At 35.0% G+C, this 23,860-nt stretch overlaps 4 protein-coding genes across 5 annotated transcripts; 1 reads left to right on the top strand and 3 right to left on the bottom strand.

The window, feature by feature from the left end:
• Positions 1-223: 223 nt before the first annotated feature.
• Positions 224-3,534, bottom strand: LOC112697794 (protein DCL, chloroplastic-like). Its single transcript, XM_025751119.2, has 3 exons — positions 3,195-3,534; positions 1,966-2,080; positions 224-652 (listed from the first exon to the last, which is right to left on the bottom strand). The coding sequence occupies exons 1-3, from the start codon at positions 3,404-3,406 to the stop codon at positions 476-478; spliced, it is 504 nt and encodes a 167-aa protein (XP_025606904.1). The 5' UTR covers positions 3,407-3,534; the 3' UTR covers positions 224-475.
• Positions 3,535-6,941: 3,407 nt separating this feature from the next.
• On the top strand, positions 6,942-9,498 carry LOC112697796 (F-box protein At1g47056-like). Its single transcript, XM_025751122.3, has one exon. The coding sequence runs from the start codon at positions 7,572-7,574 to the stop codon at positions 9,258-9,260; it is 1,689 nt and encodes a 562-aa protein (XP_025606907.1). The 5' UTR covers positions 6,942-7,571; the 3' UTR covers positions 9,261-9,498.
• Positions 9,499-11,305: 1,807 nt separating this feature from the next.
• LOC112697795 (transcriptional repressor ILP1-like) lies at positions 11,306-17,633 on the bottom strand. 2 transcript variants are annotated; one of them, XR_003151307.3, is made up of 7 exons: positions 15,869-17,633; positions 14,944-15,111; positions 13,499-14,169; positions 12,488-12,776; positions 11,967-12,256; positions 11,607-11,843; positions 11,306-11,509 (listed from the first exon to the last, which is right to left on the bottom strand). XR_003151307.3 is itself a non-coding variant. In XM_025751120.3 (6 exons), the coding sequence occupies exons 1-6, from the start codon at positions 17,051-17,053 to the stop codon at positions 11,660-11,662; spliced, it is 2,787 nt and encodes a 928-aa protein (XP_025606905.1). In that variant the 5' UTR covers positions 17,054-17,633; the 3' UTR covers positions 11,306-11,659. The 2 variants fall into 2 exon arrangements, 1 of the variants encoding a protein (XP_025606905.1); XM_025751120.3 differs by having other exon boundaries at positions 11,306-11,843.
• Positions 17,634-18,415: 782 nt separating this feature from the next.
• On the bottom strand, positions 18,416-22,152 carry LOC112697797 (mannose-P-dolichol utilization defect 1 protein homolog 2-like). The gene is made up of 8 exons (XM_025751123.2): positions 21,668-22,152; positions 20,709-20,862; positions 20,116-20,188; positions 19,955-20,021; positions 19,734-19,793; positions 19,239-19,299; positions 19,080-19,121; positions 18,416-18,819 (listed from the first exon to the last, which is right to left on the bottom strand). Exons 1-8 carry the CDS (start codon positions 21,935-21,937, stop codon positions 18,713-18,715), a joined length of 834 nt encoding a protein of 277 aa, XP_025606908.1. The 5' UTR covers positions 21,938-22,152; the 3' UTR covers positions 18,416-18,712.
• Between the last annotated feature and the right edge of the window lie 1,708 nt (positions 22,153-23,860).

A 23,860-nucleotide genomic window follows, 5' to 3' on the forward strand; every position in this document is an offset into this window, starting at 1 on the left:
TACATTGACAAGAATATTTTCCACTTTTGTGGTGAAAGAAATAAGTGGATGCAGTTAACAATGTTCTAACTTCTAACCTGAAGAGAAGGAGCTTTGGAAAAACATTTTAAAATAAAAATGCTGCAGAGGACACTGTAAGGTAGTAACTTTGTTACTAACGTCAAAGAGGGTCAATCAACAAACACATCATTCACTACTGCCTAAAGGTTTACCCAATCAAGAATTTCTAGAATGCCAAGTGTTCCAAACTTCAACAAACTGAAGTTCACTTCAATCATTTTCAGTGTCTGTTTCCCTTCACACAAAAGAAAAAGGTAGATATACCAGTCAATGGTTATCAACTACCATTGACAATCAATAAGACTAAGTAGGTCACTGAACACTAGGGAGAACAAAAAGGAAAATAAAAATGAAGCAGTTGTAAAAGTAGTCACATTACCACAGATATTAAGTAATCGAGTTCAATCACATTACATTACACAATTAATTTTCTACGTTTAAAATGCTCTTGAATAAACCTTTCTGCATGAGTTGGATACTTATCTCTAATGTATTCCTGAATGCACTTGTGATACGAGAAGTCAACCCAGCCACCATCAGTTCTTACAACAAAAAGGCACCTTGATTGTCTGAAATGAGGATGACGATCAACCTACAAGTAAATAGAATCATATAGTCAGCACTTACTGCCTACTGGATAGAGCCAGAATAGGTAATTTACAAGTAAATAATACTCATGTTAGAAATAATTGTTCAGTTTTAATTGTGCACATGCATTAAAAATTTGATTAAAGGAACATCAACTTTAGACTTTAGAGCAACTTATGTATATTTCCAAAATTACTCTGATGACATAACTTTAATTATTTGTTGCATTAAGAAAATAGTTAATGTTGTGTCCTAAGTATTCATAAGTGCTCCTTCAAAATGCATTAACATTGAGGAAGCAATGCAGTTATTAGCACTTGAGGAATCAGAGAGTAACTAATGCAAAATTGTTTATCAGATAAATTTGTATAAAAATTAATTACATCAAAACGTTTCCACGGTCGAATCCATTTTGAATTTGATAAATGCATTGCTTGTGAAGTATGTGTTCGTGTATGTCTTGTCAATTATATCTGAAAATGATCTGTAAACCTTATTATGACTATCCCTCATCGGTTGTCCGCAGATTCCATTATCCAGAAGTGTATCCACGACTTCCGATTTCTATCCTTATACCCGTAATAGGTATTGATATTTATCCAGATTTTATTTTCTCATTCTTGGTCGACAAAGTTGAAGCCATTCTATCAAAAGCCTGGCGTTGGTATTTCTTGTTTTTATTCTTTTTTTTTTTTGGACATTCTTGTTTTTATTCTTAGAATGTCATTGTCATCTACATAAAGGCCTAAGTTAAATGGGCTTGGCCTACTAAGTTCATGCATATGATAGCTTTCCATTAGTCAAAAGCCCAATTCCTTTAGATTGGGAAAGAAATAAGTATCCAAAGGAACATCATTAACTCCCCCGCCCTTCTAGTTAGGTTATCTTTTGGGCTTTAGCCCCATTTCAATAATAAATAAAAAAATGACCCCCACCCCCAAAAAAGGAGCAGCATTAGCACCAGCATCATCAATAGATTCTATCAAATTATTCTAAATATGAATTAAAATGTAAAGAGAGGAATATATATACACTTAGATAATAGGGTTATAAGTAACTTGGCATTTTGAGGACTTTTTACTTGCTTAGAAGACTGTAATATTGACCCCATTACTAATTTGCTATTCCTTAATGAGCAGTTTTCAGGCTGATTTCACATAATTAAGGACAAATGAAAGTGATTACAAAATATAAAGCAGATAATGCGATGGTATCATCAGTTTGTCACAGCATGAAGGATGCTGCATGGCTACCACAGATTGCAGAATCATCACCTATGAATCAAGTCAAACATGTATACTCAACTCTAGAACTTACCATAATGGATTCTATACCACTTCCAATCTTATCTTCAGAATGTGGATGGTATGGAAGAATCATCTCCTCTACAATTTTCTGATCTTCAACAGTCAATTGTGCCCCATCCTTGTACCTAGCATAGAAAATCAACGACATAAATATAATCATAGTCATTTCATGATGACACCACCCACATATTCAAATAGTAAACATGGTAATTCCAATTAAAGATGAAAAGACTCTTATTGATTCATATCAGACTATACGTTCGGGATCCTTATTTTTGTGCATTTTATTTATGGTTGTCTAATTAAGTTTTTCCACAAACTAGCAAAGTCTCTTTTGTTCTCTTGTTCCTTGCATAGATGAAAACAACAACAAAGTCTTATTCTATTAAGTGGAGTTGGCTATGTGGATCAAACAATGTGTTAGGTATCATGTATGCAGCAAGTCCATTTATATTTAGATTAATTAGATCTCTTTTGACTATCTCATTCAAAGTCCTTTTATCTCTCTCTCTCTCTCTCTCTCTGCTCCTAACCACAAATTTATCTTCCATCTGATCTACCATCCTGACTTGATACTCTATTGGTCTTCTCTCTACATGTACAAACTACTCAAGACGAAATTCCACCATCTGCTAATAGGTGTTACTCCGAATTTCTCTTTCATGTTCTCGTTCTTTATTCTATCTACACAAGGCGTTGCATTACTGCCATTCCATGCATAAAATCATTAATTACAACAGAATCAAACCAATTTCATGTATATTATATTATACATGCATTGTCTTTTCTTTTCTTCCTCTTTCCATCACAATGACTTACTACAAAGGTTCAGTTTATAAGTCTGATTGGTGTTTGAAACGGGAGTACAAAAATTGTACAATTCCTTTAGAAGATTTGTTACTTTACTTATCAGGAAGTTAATTATATATTTTATAATATTAAAGTGATATAACAAAGCACCCAAGTGATATAAAGTGTGTATCGTTTAGAAAAAACAATGCTTTCAGTCTATATCTTATTAAACATGAAACCAGAAACCGTTTATTAACAGTTCAAATGATGCATTTTACCCTCTAAAATGCAGCTTGCAAAGCACTCTAAAGGAACTTAATCACAAAGAAACTACTTATTTGTACTTGGAGAAAAACAAAAGATAGAACAAAGAGTAATCAATGACTGAGACAATATAACAAACAGAAAGAGTGCAAAGCTAAATAACAAGCATAGTTAGTTAACTACCTTGGAGAGTGAAGAATATCTTTGGTTAGTGTAACCACAGGCTCAATGTCCCTCAAAATCTCCTCTTCCTTCTCCTTCCACAGGGGGTCCGGGTTTGTAGTCGGTGTGGCGGCGGTGCACCACGCTCGATGCTGAGGCGGCGCAAGAGTGAAGCGAAGGTGCCGATGAAGCAGAAAATGGCGAAGAAGATTAAAAGGAGAAGAATTTCTCATAGCTGAAATTTTCGGGTTAATTGATTAATACGTGAAAGTGAAAGTCTCAATCAGCAGTGTGTTAGAACTGTCAAATAAGAAATGACAATGGAAACTGGAGCAATCGGGTTATCAATCCGAATCGGGTCGGGTTTTGGGGGGGGTGTTAGAGGGTTAATAATTGAATTTGGTTGGGCTCTATGAATTAGGAGGCCCATTTTGTTTCACGAAATTTTTTTTTTAAAATTCTATTAGCACGCCCTGACCAAAAAAAAAATTCTATTAGCACGCTAAAAATTAATATCTAAATCAGTTATCATGTATTTAACTATTTATTTTTAATCCATGACCCAAAAAAAAAATTATTTTTAATGTATATTTTATATTTTTATAGTGTTATCGATAAAAAAGTTTATAAAAATTATTATCAATAAAACATATTTTTTATGATTGTCTTCATCGTAAGTGTTATTCTGGTAGTTATGAAAGTTGTATATATGGTATCGAAAGCATTGTTTATTTGTTAAGTTGTGTAGTTTAATATTTAGCTTGATTTCCTCGTTGATGTGGATATTGAATCGAATTTATTAATAATATTATCTATTAGGATTTAAATAGAAAACTATAACGAACTTTTTATTTTTAATATGATGAAAGGAATTGTGTATACGTGAGTTATGGGAGTGTATGGTGATTTACTGGAATATGATGGTTGTTTAAGAGAAATCGAATCATCCGATTAGAGGTACTAAAAATCTTGGGTCTGATTTGTGTATTAACAGAAAATTTTGGGTCCAATTTCAGAAAACTCTAGATCCGATTTGTATTCCTCTCTCTCTCTGCAATGAAATCGGATCCTCCGATTTGTATACTTTTCACAGTTTTAAAAAATTTCAAAAATTATAATGTTAGGTATATCACCACTCCTACTTCCATAAACTTAAAAAAAGAAAAGAAAAGAAACTAAACTTATTCATTTGAACCTTTTTTTTTATGAATATACATAAATCAAAGAAGTTAGAGACAAATAATAATTTTTATTAGGTTCCCATCCAAATCATGTTTAATTGCTTTAATTATTCCAACTATCATTATTTTAGGATAAGCTCTGTTAGTTAGGAAAAACCAATGAGACCAAACTCATAATTCGGCATTATTCAGAATTATATATATATAAAACAATTGTTTGGAATACATACACTGTGTAATTGTTGCCACGTAAATATAAATAAATAGATTTATGACCTTTATTTAAACTTATACCCTCTTGAATTTTCCGCACTAGTTAATTTTAATGTAATTTTCAGCAAATCAAGGAGCATGCATAATTTTATTAGGATACGAAATTACGAATTAATGTCTCTATTATGAATTTATGATGAAGGACAATATAATGGCAGTAATAGGACTTGGGGTAAGCTAAGCACCATTTGAATCTTCTAGGAGTTTCTATCACTTTTAATTTTCTCACCATAAATTGAAGTTCGTGGACACAAAAAGTTTGACAAAAGAAAATTTGAGTCCACTCCACCCAACTTGCTTTAATGGTTTGATTACGACCGAGTTGGTATTTGTATTAATTGTTCTGCGCATATTTTCATATTTATTTAAGAATAAGAAACGCGAGTTTGATATAAGAGTTTAACCTTACATAAATCTTAGGGTGAGCACACATAGCGGGTACTCGATTATCCGTCCGAATACGAATCAAACTAATTAAATTGGTTCTGAAATCAATGGGTAATCGAGTTCAATCTGAACCAAACCGATAGTCTTTGTTAGTGATTGGTTTGGATATCGGTTATGGAAATGCAGAATCCGAACCAATCCACAAATCCGATCATATATTAATTAAATAAAAAAATAAAAAATATATATAGATTTTTTTATTAGGCAAAGATTATTTACTATTAATATGTTTGGATTTTAATGAGTTTAGTTCTTAACGTATTTGGTATTTCACATGTTTGAATTATTTCTATTGATGTTACATGTTTATTGTACTTGTTGAATTTTTAAGATAAAAATTTGATTTTTTTTTTATGAATTTCAAAGTTATCGGGTACCCAATTACTCGAACCGAACCAATCCGTTCTTAATCGGTTTGGTTTGGTTCGAGTACATATACAAAAAAACACAAATTCAAATCAAAAACCAAACTAATTATATTTTGATCGATTCGGTTATAATTTTATCATAAACCCAAACAAAACCGACCCGTACTCACCCCTAATAAATCCAAGCCTTTGTACAATTTTGAGCTTGAGAAAATGTATTCGTTTTATATTGTCTAAAAATATGACTTTTATAATAAAAGAGAAATAATATTTTCTTTTAATACTCCTGTATTATTAAAACTTCTAGATGTGTTTGTATAAATTTGAAAATTCAAAATTCAAGTCTTATTTTAGTCTTCTCCAGCAGCTGCGGTTGCAAGTTCATTTATAAAGTGACACGCACTATTGCCGGCGTTAACACTCAAAAACTCAAATGTCTTTGTCAATTTCATACTTATGAATCATCCAAAATATCATTCCACGCACTTGTTTTAAGTTTGATGCGTGATTTCCAACGAAATCTTGGCTGTTTTTCCCTTTTAATCCAATTTAAGTTCTCCAAAATCTATGTTTTGGGTATATACTTTTTAAGGGATTAACTAAAATATGTTATCTTAAGATTATTGGTTAAAAAGAATGAAATATTTTTTAATATATTTGATGTATAATATTTTTAAAAATTATAATTATTTTTTATTTTCTACCAAAATTTTTATTTGTGATATTTTTAATAAATATGCTTAAAAATTTATTAGCTTGAAATAAAAAAAATAATTATCATAAATTTAAACTCTCAATATTTATTTAAATAAAAAGACAAACAATTAATAAATCAATTCAAATTGATTTTTTGGTATTCCTAATCGAGGTTAATTTATTATAACATAATTATACTTGTATAGTTCTTATTGAAAATGCTTTTAAGTAATTTTTCTTTTTTATATATGTTGGGAAAAAAATTCCACATATTATTTCATCTTTTGAAATTTTAATTCTTTCATTTCACATTCAAAAAAGTTAAATCAATCTTATTCGTCTCAATTTGTTTTGTTTTCTTTCCTAACTCTTTTCTTTTTATTGTTTCACTTAATAAAAAGCTAATGTTTGACCATATCTTAGCAAGATTGTCCATATGAAAAGGAATATAATACACCACTCGTTTATTTTATTTATTTTATTATTATCATGGACGTAGAAATTAGAAATCAGCAAAGAATCGTTTTTTCCCCTTAATTTTCTTTAAATGCGTTCTTATTCTTAAATTCTTAAATACTTTTCTTAATTGTTGAATTCACTTGTACTACCCATACACAACACACTTAACAAAATTCTGAAAATTAATAGGAAACGCTGAAACATATGATTTGCATTTTCATCCCCACGCTAGTTTTGTGGGGCTATCCGCACTGTATTCTTAACTGTCACTGCCTCACTGGTGTGGATCATATGACCAGTCTCCACAGCAGCTACTTTATTTTGTCCGTTTTAAAAAGAAAAGTATATACTCTTCCCATTATTATTTTAATTTTCAAATTAGATAAAAGTAAATTTATTTAATATTTTGAGTTTTATATCAGACTCATATAATGAGTTACCATTTGTTCAAATTTGTTGGCATATAAATAACAGAATAACAACTAGGTGAATTCTACTATGTCTATAATTTGATGTCTAATTTTTACCTAAATTATTTTTTATGATAATTTTTGAATATTTAATAATTATTTATTTTTATATTTTTAAAATTAAATATTAATTTTTAACTTTTTTTTAATAATTTAGACAAACACTTTTACACACGTACCAATCACCTAACAACTATTTTAAAGATGTTTAGTGATTACTGCTTAGTTTATCTCATCACAGCAAACAGGAGACACAAAAATGGAAACAATAAAAAAAAGTAGAATGGAAACCGATTTCACATCCGCGACTGAAACTCTGTGAAACCCTCCAAACACAGCATTTCCGCATTTTAGCACACTCAACAAAAGAAAACTGAATAAAGACGCCTTCTTCTTCTTCTTCTTCTCTCGTAAGAGCGAAACCAAATATGAGTGTTAGTGACTGAGTTACTATCAATCTCGACCGTCCGTTTTCTCAGCTGATTTATTAAACCACCGCCGTGGATGGGCAACACAGCTTCCACGGCCGCCGCCGCCGTCGCTAGTCGCCGCGAGAGCGCCGCTGTTCAAGGAAACCGTTCCGGAATCTCGTCCAAGTCCAGATCTGTTTCTTCCTCGGTCTCTCCGATGATCTCTTCCACCGTGAACTCCGTTGACGACGACGGCGGAAGCCGCCGTGACTTCGTTGAGCCTGATTACATCTCCGATCTTCCCGACGAGTGCTTGGCTTCGGTGTTCCAGTCGCTAAGCTCCGCGGATAGGAACCGGTGCTCGCTCGTTTGCCGGCGGTGGCTCCAGATCGAAGGCCAGAGCCGTCACCGCGTCTCGCTGAACGCGCAATCAGAGCTTTTGCCGGCAATACCGTCGCTGTTCTCGAGGTTCGACTCCGTTACGAAGCTGGCGTTGAAGTGCGACCGCAGATCCGCGAGCATCGGCGACGATGCTCTCGTCTTAATCTCGCGGCGGTGCCCTAATCTCACGCGCCTCAAGCTTCGCGCGTGCCGTGAGCTCACTGACGCAGGCATGGAGGCGTTCGCGAAGAACTGCAAGGGTTTGAAGAAGCTTTCGTGCGGATCTTGCATGTTCGGATCCAGAGCCATGAACGCGGTCCTTGAGAACTGCGGTTCGCTCGAGGAGCTCTCCGTCAAGCGCCTTCGTGGTATTACGGACGCCGCGGCGGCTGAGCCTATCGGTCCAGGCACAGCTGCGCAATCACTTCGTACGATCTGCCTGAAGGAGCTCTACAACGGACAGTGCTTTAGTTCGCTGATTCTCGGCGCAAAGAATCTGCGAACCTTGAAGCTTTTCCGGTGCTCTGGTGATTGGGACAAGCTATTCCAGCTCATCGCGGAGCGCTCCGCGGGCGGCAGCGGTGCTCCTAGCATCGTAGAAATTCACCTCGAGAGGCTTCAGATTAGTGATGTTGGCTTGCAAGCAATTTCTAATTGTTCGAATTTGGAGATTTTGCACCTTGTTAAAACCCCTGAGTGCACCGATGTAGGCTTAATTGCTATTTCTGAGAGATGTAAGCTTCTAAGGAAGCTTCATATAGATGGTTGGAAGGCTAATCGAATTGGTGATGAAGGTTTAATTGGTGTTGCTAAGGGTTGCCCTAATTTGCAGGAATTGGTGCTTATTGGTGTTAACCCTACGAAATTGAGTTTGGAGATGTTGGCTTCGAATTGCTTGAATCTAGAGAGGTTGGCTTTGTGTGGGAGCGATACAGTTGGTGACCCTGAGATATCTTGCATTGCTGCGAAATGTGTGGCTTTGAAGAAACTTTGCATCAAGGGTTGCCCTGTTTCGGATCATGGGATGGAGGCATTGGCTAGTGGATGTCCAAATTTGGTGAAGGTGAAGGTGAAGAAGTGTAAGGGTGTTACATCTGAGGGTGGGGATTGGTTGAGGCAGATTAGGGTGTCACTTGCAGTGAATTTGGATACTGGCGATACGGATCATCAAGATGCAAGTGCTAGTGATGGTGGAGCACAGGACAATGGATTGGAGTTTCCTCCAATGGCTGCCCATAATGCCGGAGGAGCCGGAGGAGGTGCATCAGCCGGTGTTGCTTCGAGTAGTACCGGTCGATCTACTTCATTTAAGTCGAGGTTAGGGCTTTTGTCCGGGAGGAGTTTAGTAGCTTGCACTTTGAGAAAGTGGACTGGTGGTAACACCAGTGCCCGGCATGGTTAGAGACAGAATAAAAAAGGCATAAGCAAGAACCCTAGTCTCTGACCATCTTTCATTGTTTTGTGTTTGCATCACTTGATTCTCTTATTTTCTTGTATTTAAAAAACCTGAAATTTATGCTGTGTGATGTTAACTGCCTCCTTCTGAATTGAATCTTCATAGTCGGAAGTGACAATCACATTGCTTTTGATTTCTTTCTGTTGGTGTACTAGTTGATGCTTTACTTGATTTGATAAACTCATTGACTTGTCCCCATATTCATCATCCATCTCATATACACGTTCTTAGGTTAATACTGCATGCTAAAACATGGTATGATAAATTGATCACATACTGATACATTGCTGGGTTGTTCATATCGTTAAACAGTCTTTTCTCTATTTTAGATTGAAAACTGCAGCATTTAATCATTTATAGTTCATGCTAGTTTAGGGAGACGGAGTTTGATAGTTCAGATGCTTCATAGTGAATGGCAAAAGAAATTATTTTTGTTGGTTATCTCAATGGATGAGTTTGTATAGGAAAACATTAGCAATGCTAAAAAAGAATGTTCTATTACAATTGCAGTTTGATGTTACCCATAGTTTTAACTTTTTAAGAGTGTTTTTGAATTTTGATGCTCCTTTGTGATATGGTTATAAGCGTGTGATTTGGCTTTGATTTGCCTTCTTGGGGACAAAAAATTTGAGAAATCATGCACCAAATCGATTCACAATTGCATCACCATTGAATGCGGTTGATTTGCCTTGCGGATGTTATAAAATGGGTTACATTTTTTATTAGAATCCAGTGGTTGGGTAGATATGAGCCAATGATGCACCCGTATCTGTTTAGTGGTTAGTCAAAGAGACAACCTAACTTCAATCTTCAATTATTGTTTTGATTCACCCCTTCTTACCCCGAAGCTTTATTAGGTCCTTGATAAGATATTGTAATCTAAGGCCAAACAGGGAAAAAGGGATACTTCGTGCACATGCATATTGCAGCAATTCTATTTTATTTCGAGGGCTGTTTTGGTCCTTCATGGTGACTACACTGCGGCAATCACATGAACTGTTTGTTGATTTTCCTTTTTGCGGGGTCAATAAAAGTTTCTGTTGATTTATTCAACTATATTTTTGCCTTGTGCATTTTATTTCTTTATCTAGTATCTGCTTTCTTTTTACTTTATTTTCCAACTTCCCAAATAATGGAATACCCCCCCCCCCCCTTTTTCTTTTTTCTTTTTTGAAACTTACTGATCAAAACATTATTTAATTGTGAAGTTGTGGTTGGTAGTCGGTACCATGGATTTCGGGATTAGATTTTGGGGGTAGTTTATAACGGAATAAATTTAGTATAAACAGAATTACAGAAGTCTACCGGGTCATATTTATTGTCACACACATACACATGTATATTACTGTTGAGGAATAAATTTGGCAATGATCGAATTAGTTTTTGAAAAATAAAGTTTTCTAAATTTGGCTCTAAAAAATTTTATCAATTACATTAATCATTTAAAAATTATAAATTAATCACCTTTGTCATTTCATTAACAGTTTTCATAATGTAAAATATTAACTAATAGTAAAGAGACAAAGTCATCTCTATTCAATATCAAGAATTATTTTCTCTTACATTTGTGATCAAGGGTGAGAAATTCAGAGTGAAGTTTCATTCTTCTATTTAGAGTTTTAAGTGTTTAACATATACTCTAAGAGCATATTTTCAACGTATTGAATATATAATCGAAATTCACGTTCCTAATTGAGGGGACCCAAGTTTCCTATTTAGCATATCGTCTCATTCAAATCATTCTCATTTCTTGAATCGTACCCGCGTTCCCTCAAATCAAATTTCTTCAAAGGTACGTTTTCGATCTTCTGTATACGTTTGAAAAATTGATCCGCTATTATATCGATTTCTAGTTGTGGAAATCGAAGCTGAACGTGAGGGGCAAGTGTAGGATCATCCATGGCTAGTCAAAAAGGCAATTTACGATTCCAACTTCCAAGAGGCACCATATGGAGCACCATGAGCATATGGAGCACGAACACAAACTTCAATGACTAGAAAATGCTGATATATATAGATACATCTTGCTAAAAACATTCCACCCAATGACCCAAATCTACCAAAACTGAACAAGGAAGAATACTTTACATAGAACAGTAATTCATTTCAGTATCATGTTATGTAAATCACAGGAGATGATGGAAAATCTTACAGTGGTTCTCCGTGTACAAGGGAAAGAAAAATGTCTCCTCAGGCTTGAAGAAGGTCCATAGGAAAATCATATATCAAGCTATGAGAGTCAGAAAGCTATCTAAACTCACTTCAGAAAGGCTCAACTAAGGGTCAGATTACCTTGTATACCAAGAGTGGTGTATAAAGACACATTGAATTCAAGCTGTGTTCACTCACAATGCCTCCTTGAGATGGAAGGTTCTAGCTATGTTCCTAGCGTGGTCATATTCGTTGAGGTCGACAAGTATTTTCTTTAACCGGCGGGCTAGATGACTTGTGTCAGTCTCGGCTGCATTTCTTCTCTCTAAAATCCTTGCAAGTGACAGCACATAAGCCACCATGGGCTGCAATTTGTGGCTACAATAGGTAGAAAAAGAGAAAACACACACCTTTAGATTGTTGACGAGAAAAAATCAATGACAGACAATACACCAATTGCATGTGTGACAAAGTTAGATACAACGTATGATATCAACATACCTGCTGTCTCCAACAACACTTGGGCCAGCCCAGACCCCAGATAGGGAAGCAACGACACGTTCTGTTCTTGTTATTGCGTCATGAACATTTTCCGATATGCTTCTAAAGTGAGGTAGAACTTTTCCATACAAAAGCTCGTCAAGGGCAAGCTTCTCTAATACTGACATTGAAAATATATCCTTCCACAAGCAAATATTTCTCAATAATCTAACAGACACTCCAAACCGATATGCTGCAACTCCTGCAGCATCTGGAACAGCAGCTAGTACTAATGGACTCCAAGTTGGGACCTACACAGCATACAAGATGAAAATTAATTTATCCAATGCTTATCTTATATATCCTCCAAGGCCAAAATAGTTAAAAAGAAATGATCATTCAGACTAACCCCAAAAAATATATAATGCAGACTGGCAGAAAGTAAACAAGGAACATATGCAGAGAGTTCAGTTTTGAGGAAAATGAGATACATGAAAATGTACTTTCTAACTACTTTGTCAATATGAGCTTTCTGAACATACCATATGATTAGCAACAGCATCGGCCAGACGTGTACGAATGGAAACCAGCAAATCTGCAAGGGCTTCACTTTCATGTGACACATGTTGCACGACTAATTTTGTGGCAGCAATAGCATTTATGGTTTGCTGCTGACTAAACATGTCCCAGCAATGGGAAATTTCATAATGCAGAATAGGCAGTGCAACCTTTTCCACTAGATTTGGGACAAGTTCAAGATCAGCATCATTTTCATCATGAACAAAATCTTTTCCATCGCCAGACAAGCCATAACTGAACAACAATTTATACCTGTAGATAGAGAAGGGGAAGAGAGAAAACATATTAGAGATTGATGGAAGGAAAAAGATGCATAGCATCCTAATACAATCAAGTTAGGGATCAAAATTAAGTGACTAAGGAAATAAGTCAAAGGGGACTCCAGAATACCCCCGAAAAACTTCAAGAAAAATATAAGAGTAAATGGTCAACTTTGTCCCTGAAAAATTGCTTGTTCTTCAAATTAGTTCCCAAAAGATTTTTTTTTAATCAAATTCGTGCTTAAATATTTTAAGTTGGTCACATTAATTCTTCTGTCACTTCCTTTGCTCATGGAGTCAGAGTTTACTAATATAATACGTTAAGTGACGCCACAACACACACCTAACCATCCTAGTTGGGTGCTAACATGATAAGTTTATAAAATTAGATCAAATCCATCTCAAATTGAGGGATTTTAATGCCTCAAGGTCCCCTTCAATTTGGGGTTGATTTGACCTAATTGTATAAACTTGTCATGTTAACAGTTAATTAGAACTGCCATGGGTACGTTGTGATTAGTGTGGTATCACTTAACATGCCACATCAGCAAATTTTGACACCATTAGCAACAGAAATAGCAGAAAAACTAATGTGACTAACTTAAAACCTTTGTAAGGACAAATTTGATTAAAAAAATTTTCGAGAACCAATTTTGAGAACGAGTGAGATGAATTTGACCATTCAATCAGATAAGTAATAAAAGAAGTCAATACCATTTCATATTTTGGAAGTCTAGTCCCTTACGAAGTGGGTCCCACCTCAGCAGTTCCAATCTTACATATGGAGAAAAGATCAATGGAAGACTCAATGAAATATAAGCATCAGCATAGCTTGAGGAATACTCTTTTTTCCATTCTTCAAATCTTCTTTTGACCAAAGACAGTTGACCATATTCCTCAGAGGCATCACTGAAAATCTCATCGGCAGCCTGCAGTACCAGATCCTGTTGTGACTGATATGCTTGGCTTTCGTCACCACTCTCATCAGTGCTTGATTCACCCTCTACTTTATTATCATCCAATTCCATGGATGACAGTTTTTTAGAATCAAATGCACGAGACCTCTTGCGTTGTTGACGAGCCTCAGCCCTCACTTTCAATTTCATCCGTTTCTCAAGATTTAAGTCTCTACCAAATTCATCTAACTCCACTGGAAGATCTTTTTGTTTTCTTATAGCCGCAAATGCATCCTGAGCTGCACTTTTGGCAGCTTCAACATTGTTACCTTTCCTGCTTAAAACTGACATTGCAGCCTTCACAGCTGCTTCTATCTCCATCATTTCATCATCATTATTAGCGGCTCTTCTTTCAAAAACAGCTGACGCACGATCTTCATGAATTTTCTTCATTTGCTCTTCAAGTTCTTCAATGTAAAATGCTTTATGCTGAAAACAACAGCAGCAAATAATCTTAGTTAAAGCCCAAGAAGTGATACCCTCAAAAAGGCATTTATAAATAACAAGCAGACAATTCAGTTTCACGTATTTAATATCCAGCAGAAAGAAAATACATATTCATTAAGTTTATAAGAAGTATCAATGCAATGTAAATTTTTAACTCATGAACTTATTTCAGTACTTAATCTTATATAAAACAAAGGTCATGATAAAATACCCACTAAAATAAAGAGGGTAGAGAACCAGAAAAACTCTGGCTCAAGCTAGGTTCTGTACAGAAAGATGAAGCACATTAGGTGGGTGAATTTGATATTTATGCACACAACATAAAAATAACAAGGTCAGTCAAATATTCCCTAAAAAACTATATCCAAAAACATTCTAGACTACTAAAAAAACTATTTTATGGTTGACCAGCTGATTTGGAGGCAAATATTAGAAACAAGCACTCTGCTCTGAGCCCATAATAGTTAGGATAGAGATATTCGTTGACATACATGATAATCAATTAATCATATGAGCCCAACATAAAATATATCCTGTAAAGAATTAAAAAATGTGCCAAATGTACTCATGAATACAACCAAGATGGGCATAGTGAAGAAGCAAACGAGGCAGAACTAGTGAAATGAAATTAAGGAAAAAAACAAAACTCTACGACCAACAGTGACCAATCTCTTTCTGCGATACATATATATATCATCTACATTTGATTGTGAAGGATGAACCAAAAAAGAAATTAGGAGACAGAAATGTGATTACCTGTAAAAAATCACATATATTGGTGACATAATTTCGGAGCCTTTGCATATACCTGTACTTCTCATCAGCTAGCGCCAAAGAGTTTTCAAGAGTAGTAATATTCAAAAGGGAGGCAGACAGATTTTCATCAGTTTTATTCAGTGATGACACTGTTCTTGCATGAGACTCCTGCCATCAAAATCCATTATAAGAGAAAGTTTGGCAAATTTCATACTAGACCAACTCCCATATACAAGGCAATTAACAGATTATATCCAAAGGCTATAAAAGTATGCAATAATTTATAATTTATCCATATAGACATTAGTCCCATATAAACACATCAACACAATCATGCTTCAAAGAGTAAATGTTAAAGTGATGTGCACCTCACATCAGTGTCCAATACATGTCAGAAATGCAAACACACCGTCAAATTGGTGTGTATGCTTCATCGTTCGTGGTGAATAACAAAAGTGCAAAACAAAATGTTAGCTTAAAAGGATGCATCACCAAGAGCTTAACATTATTCACGCACATTATATGATTGAATAGATTAAAGAGAATATGATTCAGTCAATTAGCTCGCGTTTATGATAAAATTCACATTCTTGTCTTAGATTGGGGCCTCCATTCATGCTCATGCCTCAACTCTTAGAAAAACACCTTGGGCAGCTTCCACGTCATCAATTGTGTACAAAGAAGTAACAAAAATTTCCTACATAAAGAAATTCAATGAACCACTATCCAATATTCTAAGCTTGTCGTGCTTCTAATTAGATTATATACCCTAAATCCAAAATTTCCCCATATCAAGCTAATCAGACAATAGATATAAACAATGAAACATGACTAACTTTCATAAATATTGATCTGATTCATCCAATCATAAATATTGTAGTAAATCAATCCAAGCATAGCCATGTTAAAAGCAGTACATACATACCCTAAGCCTCTTCACATTATCCTGCAAAGCCTTTTTCGTTCTCTCAGCTTGCTGAGATATGGACCCAACATCCAAAGCCGGCGTAGCTTCAATGGCTCCCCCAATGCTTGGGCTCACTGAAACCCCAGGAACCGTGCCATACACGGTTCCAACCGAGGGACCAATAAACTTGTGCTGCTGTTGCTGGTGCTGAACTTGCACAACAGGAACATTAGTGGCAACCCTACCTGACCCTTCGTCGATTCTCTTCCCCAACCCTTTCCGAACCTGCTCCTCTTCCCACATCTTCTCCTCCTCATCCTCCTCATCATAACCATAACCATAACCAACATCGTCATCACCCTTCTTAACTTTCAACCTCTCATCCACATCCGCATCCTCAAACACACCCTTCTTCCCAGCATCCTTCTTCTTCTCTCCAAACATCGCAATCCGGCCACGAAACTCCGGCTCCTCGTCGCTCAGCCCCTCTGCCTCACCGTGATTACTCCCCCCATCCAACGAGATATAATCCGGCGCCGCGGGACGAGCCTGCCGGAGGCGCTCCCTCTTCGCCCTAATTGTCTTCTCATCCGGAATAACAGAATCCTTCCCATTCGCCGCAATCCCTACGGCGGCCAATTTTGCCTCCATGTCCTCCTGCTCCCCTCCGGAATCCGAATCCCTAGCAGCATCGGCATCCGAACCTAACGGCTTGACGAGTCCCTTGAGGACAATAACAGGCTCGGAAGAAGGCTTCGGATCCGAACCCGAACCCGAAGCGGAAGCACGAGAGGCACTGCTGCTGCTAGTGACTAAGGTTCTTGTGTTCTTCTGGAGCTCACGAAGGGCTTCTTTGGTGTAAGTTCCGGCTAAGGGTTGGACATTGGAGGGTACGGACGGAGAAGAAGAGTGAGCGATTCGGTCCTTGAAATTGGTGATTTTATGGGAGGAGGAGGAGGAGGAGGGCTTGGCGATTCGGGAGGAGGGTTTTTCGGCGGCGGAGCGGTGGGTTTTGGAGGAGGCACGTGAGGGGGGAGCGTCAGCGTCGTCGCCTTCGTCGTCGGCGAAGCTGAGGAGCTTTGGGGGCTTTTTAGGCTTGGTGGTGGTCGTCATGGCGGTGGTTGAAGGTGTGCCGTCGTTGGCATCGTCATCGTTGGGCTCGGTGGCGCGGCGGCGGAAGTTCCGTGATCTGGCGGAGGACATAGCGAGGGTTGCGGCGGAGGAAGTATGGCGAAAGGGTTGAATGGCGGTGTGGGAATATGGTATGAGTATACACACAACTGACTACCAAATCGAACTCCAAAACAATTTTGGAGCTGAAATAAAAATCCTTAAAAAATATATAAAATATTATACAAGGTGTCTCGGTACGGGTTGAGAGATGGGTCGGAAATTTGCGGGTCGAGGCGGATGCCGAATCACCTGAGTGGAGCAATGGGGTACGGTCAAGTCAGAATAGATCTGAGAGATATAAAGTGTGTGGAATGAATGAATACCTGGAAAGACCTGAATCCTCTATTTATAGAAGATGGTAGCTGTCTTATCTTATCTTATTTGACTAAGATAAGGGTGACGTTTAAATTCGAAAGTTGGTTAGTAACCTTAGTAAGTCGGTTCCTGACCTTCTAGAAGGATTTGGTGGATCGGACCCGGATAGCCGGATTCGGGGACTATCCTGAGTCATGGGATCCGTTGGGGCGGATCCGTAACAAATATAGAGTGGTATAATTCATCAAGTCCGAAAAATTAAAAAGTGGTATAATTCATAAATAAATGTTATGAAACAACATTTTCCAAATTTATTTATGATTGGACTATTTTTGACAAAGGTTATTTATCATTTTAAAATTTCTTTTTAGAATTTGTTTTTGGTAGTTAACTCTATTTTGTTTAGTGTAAAGAATAAAAAATTGTTTTCAAAGTTATTTGATGTCATAAAAAAAATGGTCAAATAGATTAGAGGTATCACATTTTTTATGAACTGATTTCATGCCATAAATGTGTTTGGAAAACAGGGTAATGTTACTTATAATATTTGATGGATTGAGTTGATATTACAATTTTTTCGAGAATTAAACTGACATTACATATATTTTTTAGAAACTAAATACTTTAGATTATAACTTATTAATCTATGGAATAAACATAATTTCATTTTTTGACATAGATTTACAAAGAGAGCTTAAATCTTAATTAACAATGTACCTAAAAAAATAATTAAACTTTTAAAAAAATGCAAAGCTATACTAGCCAGTAACACCAGTGTTTGGTTCAGTTTTTTTTTTTTTAATTTATTTATCAAAGAGAGAAGTTTACTCATTGAGAAGAAAATTAATAATCAAAGGTTTTTGGTTGCCAGCCAGCTGAGCTGGTAGTTGGTGATTTGTGTTTTTATCTTTCATGAATGCCTTACAATAGTCCATGTTTAAAATTTTAGGGTTCTGGGTCTTCAATGCTGCTTAGATGTATATTTCATATAATATTATATTATATGAAATATTATTTTAAAGTTATATCAGTGTTGTTCACTTGTTTGATCCTAATTATACAATACCTTATAAAAACTTGTTGAAATGTTAAAATTGCATTAAGTTAATACCAAAACAAAAAGATTACATGAAATCAATTGAAATACCCAAAAAAAAATATTACATTACTCTCCGAAATTACCCATTTAAGTCCCCCAGTTACCCATTCTAAGTTGGCTACCTTAAGAATCAGCAGTTGAAAAAAGGTAAATGTTCAAAAGGGTCAATTCAACAGTGATAAAATTCTGAGTATGGCTTCAAGGACGTAGCACCTGTTGAAAGATGAACACGAGGAACTCTGAAGTAGCAGTATACATGACTTTGTATAGTTCTTCTATTTCGTTTTCTTCTCTTTCTCAGTGACCCTTGGCTTTTGGTAGAACAATATCTGGCTTAGGATGGTGAAATTTGTAGCAACACCAATTGCGGAACCCATTACAACTTCAAAAGAATTAAGGAAACAGTCACAAATACATAATTAAGATACGAATGCAGTACTGCTAAAGAGTTAAATTAAAAGACCACCAAAAACATAAATATTGAAATGAATTTGTTCTAATGTAACACCGTAAAAACCTTCATATGTTCGTTTGATAAAATAACACGAACAGTATAAAAATCGCTTTGATGGAAGTAACAATAATAATGACAGAAAAATTTATTAGTTGGGGGGGGGGGGGGGATAAAGGAAGCAAGGATACCACTTTTTGGTGCATTTTCTTGGAGGCTTGTGAATACTCTAACTGCAACATATATAAACATAAACATTAATTTGCAAACAAAAACAAACTATAAAGAAAATTTCCAAAATGACATAAACAAACTATAAAGAAAATTTCCAAAATGACATACTGGCTTACCCATTGAACCTGCAGAATTCATCAAAGAAGTTAAGAAGCTGAGCTCCCCTGTACTCCTGTTCTGCTCAGAGCAAAGAAAATAACAAATATGAGGAATAAGAATGTAGAAACAAGTCTCAACTTAGATAATTGACAAGCATTATAGATTAAACAATACTATGACAAACGCAGAAGTGTAAAATGAAAATCATATCATCAGAGATGAAAACATCCTAGCCTAGGAATAGTAAAAGCACGCAGTTTTCTTCAACATGCAGGAAGAACGGGAATATAGATTAGTCAAACCAAAAACCCTTTTATGAAAGCTTCAAGTGAATCATCAATTCATCGTGCAGTGCAAAGTGCACAATGAAGGAAACCATTTACTCAATGCCGCATAGGAAAGAAGTTGGGGAACCAAACATCACAATCATATATGCATGAATGTAAGTAATGCAACTAGGTACATTCTCTAGTATTGGAGGCATATAAGGCGAGCCTTATGTTTTCACTTACAGAAAAGTTTTTCAATATTTGAGGGATTCTGGCAAAGAGAAAGATCGCATGCTGGGATGCCTACAAAAGACCATACCCACATCAGGAATATTGGACATGGAGTCATCATAATTTCATAATTAAGAAAAAGGCCATGATGTCAACAGCCATGGAACAGTTTATCAAAGATTTAATTGGTGAAAATTTTCAGTAACATCAGTAAATGCATGTTGAACACTCACATACAAAGCCTCAAAGAGAAAAGGATCAATTTGACCAGCTAAGATAGTCGGTGCTACAGCACAATATCTGTAAACCAATGAATCAAGGAATTGGTTGACTATAACTAATGTATTGCAGAATGTAAGTATAAAAACTCTGTTTCTGCAAGCAAGTAGGATACATTAATGCTCGGATCCATGTTGTGGTACGCAAAGGTCGAGAATAGTAGTAGATTATGGCAACCAAAATTAAAGCTGCATCAGAGATAAACAAAGGAAGCCTGTTAGATCATTTCAAGAAACAGAAGTGCAGCACAGCTATTCCCGACTAGAAATAGAGCTGTACAAGTTGCATGATCAATAGAGCATGTGACACTTGTGCAAGTACTAATTTCAGAATATCGATTTCTGGTGTAAGATTAATCGAAATAATGAGCAAAATGGGGTGAAATTACATATTTTGGAAACAACGAGGGATAATCTCATTGCCCCAAATTAAGAAAATAGGTATCCCAACATTTGAAACATAGAGGGACAGTTTCATACAAAATCTGAGATACAAGGATAATCAACCACATAAACATGTAAAACAAGTTCATTGTGTGGGGGAAATGAGCCCAAAAGCTTGATGCAGATTTTAATCAGCAACCAAATAATCATTTCTGATAACACAATGCTAATAGTTATATGGCATAATCTAAAGTTGAATGGAAGAATGATGATAAATATATATAAAGCATAAAAATAAGTAAAAATATACAAAACGTTGGTTCACCTTGGATCAACAGAAACAACAGTTCCCCATAAGCAGAGAAGGGAAGCCCCTTGTGGAGACAGTAAGCCAGTGCTATGGTATAACCAACAACCTCAAGCTCGAAGGATATCATGCTAAGACCTCTCACACTCTGGTGCTTCAGGATCTTCATAATCTGCATGAACACAGGAATCGCACAAACAAAACAACTCCGTTTACAACAAAAACATAATAAATAAGTTTAGCTTAGCAACGTGCATCATCATCATCATCATCATATCTTCAACAACAGCAATAGCAACTAAGCCTTGTTCCACTAAGTGAAGTCAGTTATATAGATCAAACAATGCCAGAGTGCTCTATATTTATTCTAGTGTTAAAACTATGTATATTTAATTCTGTTTTAATGATTTCCTCTAGAGTTTTCTTAAGTGCCCCTCAACCTCTAGCTATAAAACTACTCTCCATTTGATCCACTCTCCTATCTAGAGCCTCAACAAACCATCTCTGAACAATTGCAACCCACCTAAGATGATATTCTACTATCTTTTCTATACTCGCCATCACCACCCGAAGCTTGCACAAAGCAATTACTGACAATCATAGACCAACATCATTTACCACACTCAGCAAAATCAAGAAACCTAGCTTAACTCTGAACACAATTAGACAGATAAGGCAAGTTCAAACCGAAGAAAACACATATTTAACAAAACACTCGAATCAAATACAACAGGTTAGTTATGAACTCTATGACAGTTATGCCAACTCAGCAGCAAGCATGCAGTTACAAACAAAAACAGTTAGAACTCCGTTACAAAAAAAAAAAAAAAAAAAAACTCGATCTCCATCTGTTCCTCACTTCGTCACAACATTTCCTGATTCGTCTCATTTCTAGCTCAGATAATTAAGGAAACCTAAGCTTAAAGTAATCAAAGAACGATTATGGAAGAAATCCCTAAGATTCAGGATTAATTGACCTGAGGGAGCTTAACGGTGGTGGAAGCGGCGACGATGGCGTAGCCGAGGAGCTTGGAGATGAGAGGGAGGAGGCAGTCTTTGTGAGGGATGGTTCCATGGCGGAGAGAATTGAGCGCGCAGCTGACGTCAATACCAATGGCGGACAGATATTTTTCCATTTTCACAACTGACTCAGTCTTCTTCTTCGGTTTCTTCCGATTCGTATCTCTCTCGCTCTGAATCTCTCCGATCTCAATCCACTTGAAGAGTTTCAGGGATCCATTTTCCATTCAATTCTTCTTTTTTAACTTTTATTTTTTAAATTTTGCTTGTTGTTATTATTTTTTTTAAACAAAATCATAATTAGAAAAAACTAAATTAACTAATACCCTAAATAATTTTAAATAAGAGTCAAAAACTAATATTTTCAATTTTTCAAGATAAAAAAACATTGAAGTTAATATTTTTTTCATGTTCTTGGCGAAATTCTTTCGTCTAAAAAAAATAAGTATAAAAAACTAATATTTAATTAGTTAATATTATCTAAATTTGTCAATAAATTATAACTTAAATGAAATAATCTTTCCATATTCACTTAAGAGGTTGCGTGTTCGAATTTCTCTATCTTTAATAAAAAAAAGCACTATCTAATTTTTAATTATGATTTTTTTTTACTTTTTTTTTTAGAAAAATTAGTGTTTAGAGTTAAAATTTAGAATTTAGAGTTTAAGTTTAAAATTTAGGATAAAAAATTAAAAAATTAGTTGATATTAATTAAAAAATATTTAGTTTTTTATTAAATTCATAAAAATATAAAAAAGGATTAAATTGAACCCTGAAAAATCCTCACTTAAACCCTTTCTTCTTTAATGTTAGTTGAATTCCATTATTGAACAATATTGAATATGTTATAAACATGCATGTTTAGCTTTAGACCACTAAAAAGAAGTAGAAGTATATATTTCTTTTTAGTTGTCCCATTAAGAATAGCATAATATTTTTGAATGTGAAGTGTGATCAAATTAGCTATAAGATAATTTATATTATGAATTATGTGACTATTTTTTATACTCATTTTAAATTTAACATCTTATTGTTATAAAATTAAATATAAATTATAGTTCAAATAAGAACCATATCTATTTGTTTTATGATAATATAATAAGCTAATTAATCAGAAATCATTTCAATGATGAATTCCTTTCTCTCTCTCTCTCTTTTTTTTTTTTTTTTGGCATTTGGTGAAGCCTTTATTGGTAGTTTGGTACATTGCATCCACCAATTTAGAAATAATGGAAGTTAATTAGAGGATTGAATGGGCAAGCTGCCTGAAAACTGGGGTATACTCTTTGGGCCCATATTTGAAGTATTATCTATCACTCCATTTACTTGCCCATCCAACAGGGTGCATCATTCACTCCATTGTTGATAAAAAAGGTCCAGCTTGTTGACCTAACATTAAAACTGCATGGACCAAACTAATTTGGATTAATCAAGTGGTCAGTTGATTCGTTTATTTAAATAAATATTTGGGGTTTGAATCACGCTTTACATATGCAGTAATTTATTGATAAGTGGCAGATCTTTAAATGAAACTCAAATATGCGACGAATTAGTTTTTGATCTGTCGGACTGGAAGATACTGTAGACAACAAAAACAAAATGCATGGACCATGTAGTCTTTGTTTGTTTCCACAGACATGTTATTACTATTATTTGTTTTTTTTTTGCACACAAAAAAATGGTAAAAGAATCTAAAATTTTAATCACTATGTATCTTTTTATAGTTTAAAATTTGCAGTTGAATCTTTGTATTAAATAGAAATGTTTAAATTAGATATTTTCTAATTATTTTTTGTTAAAAAAATAAATTTTTTAGAATATTCATTTTTATGTTTGATGTAGAATGAATTCTCAAATAGATTAAATATAAATATTCTAAGATTATTACATATTTTTCGAAAAATAACAACTAGTAAAGATGTAATCATAAATTTTTATCTAATATAAGAATTTAATTATAAATTTTTAAACTGTAACGGTGTAATTTAAAATTTAGTAAAATTATAAAAACTAATAAAATAATTATTTTTTTTATAGACTTTTTCAAAAATGAGTTTTTCCATATTCAAATTTTTAATCTTGCACTTAATTGCTTAGAACTTGAACCAACTTCACTTAAATAACTCTGATTGGGTTGGTGATCTTAATTT

This window comes from Arachis hypogaea, chromosome 16, assembly GCF_003086295.3.
Source record: "Arachis hypogaea cultivar Tifrunner chromosome 16, arahy.Tifrunner.gnm2.J5K5, whole genome shotgun sequence".
In the NCBI taxonomy this organism is placed as follows: domain Eukaryota; kingdom Viridiplantae; phylum Streptophyta; class Magnoliopsida; order Fabales; family Fabaceae; genus Arachis; species Arachis hypogaea.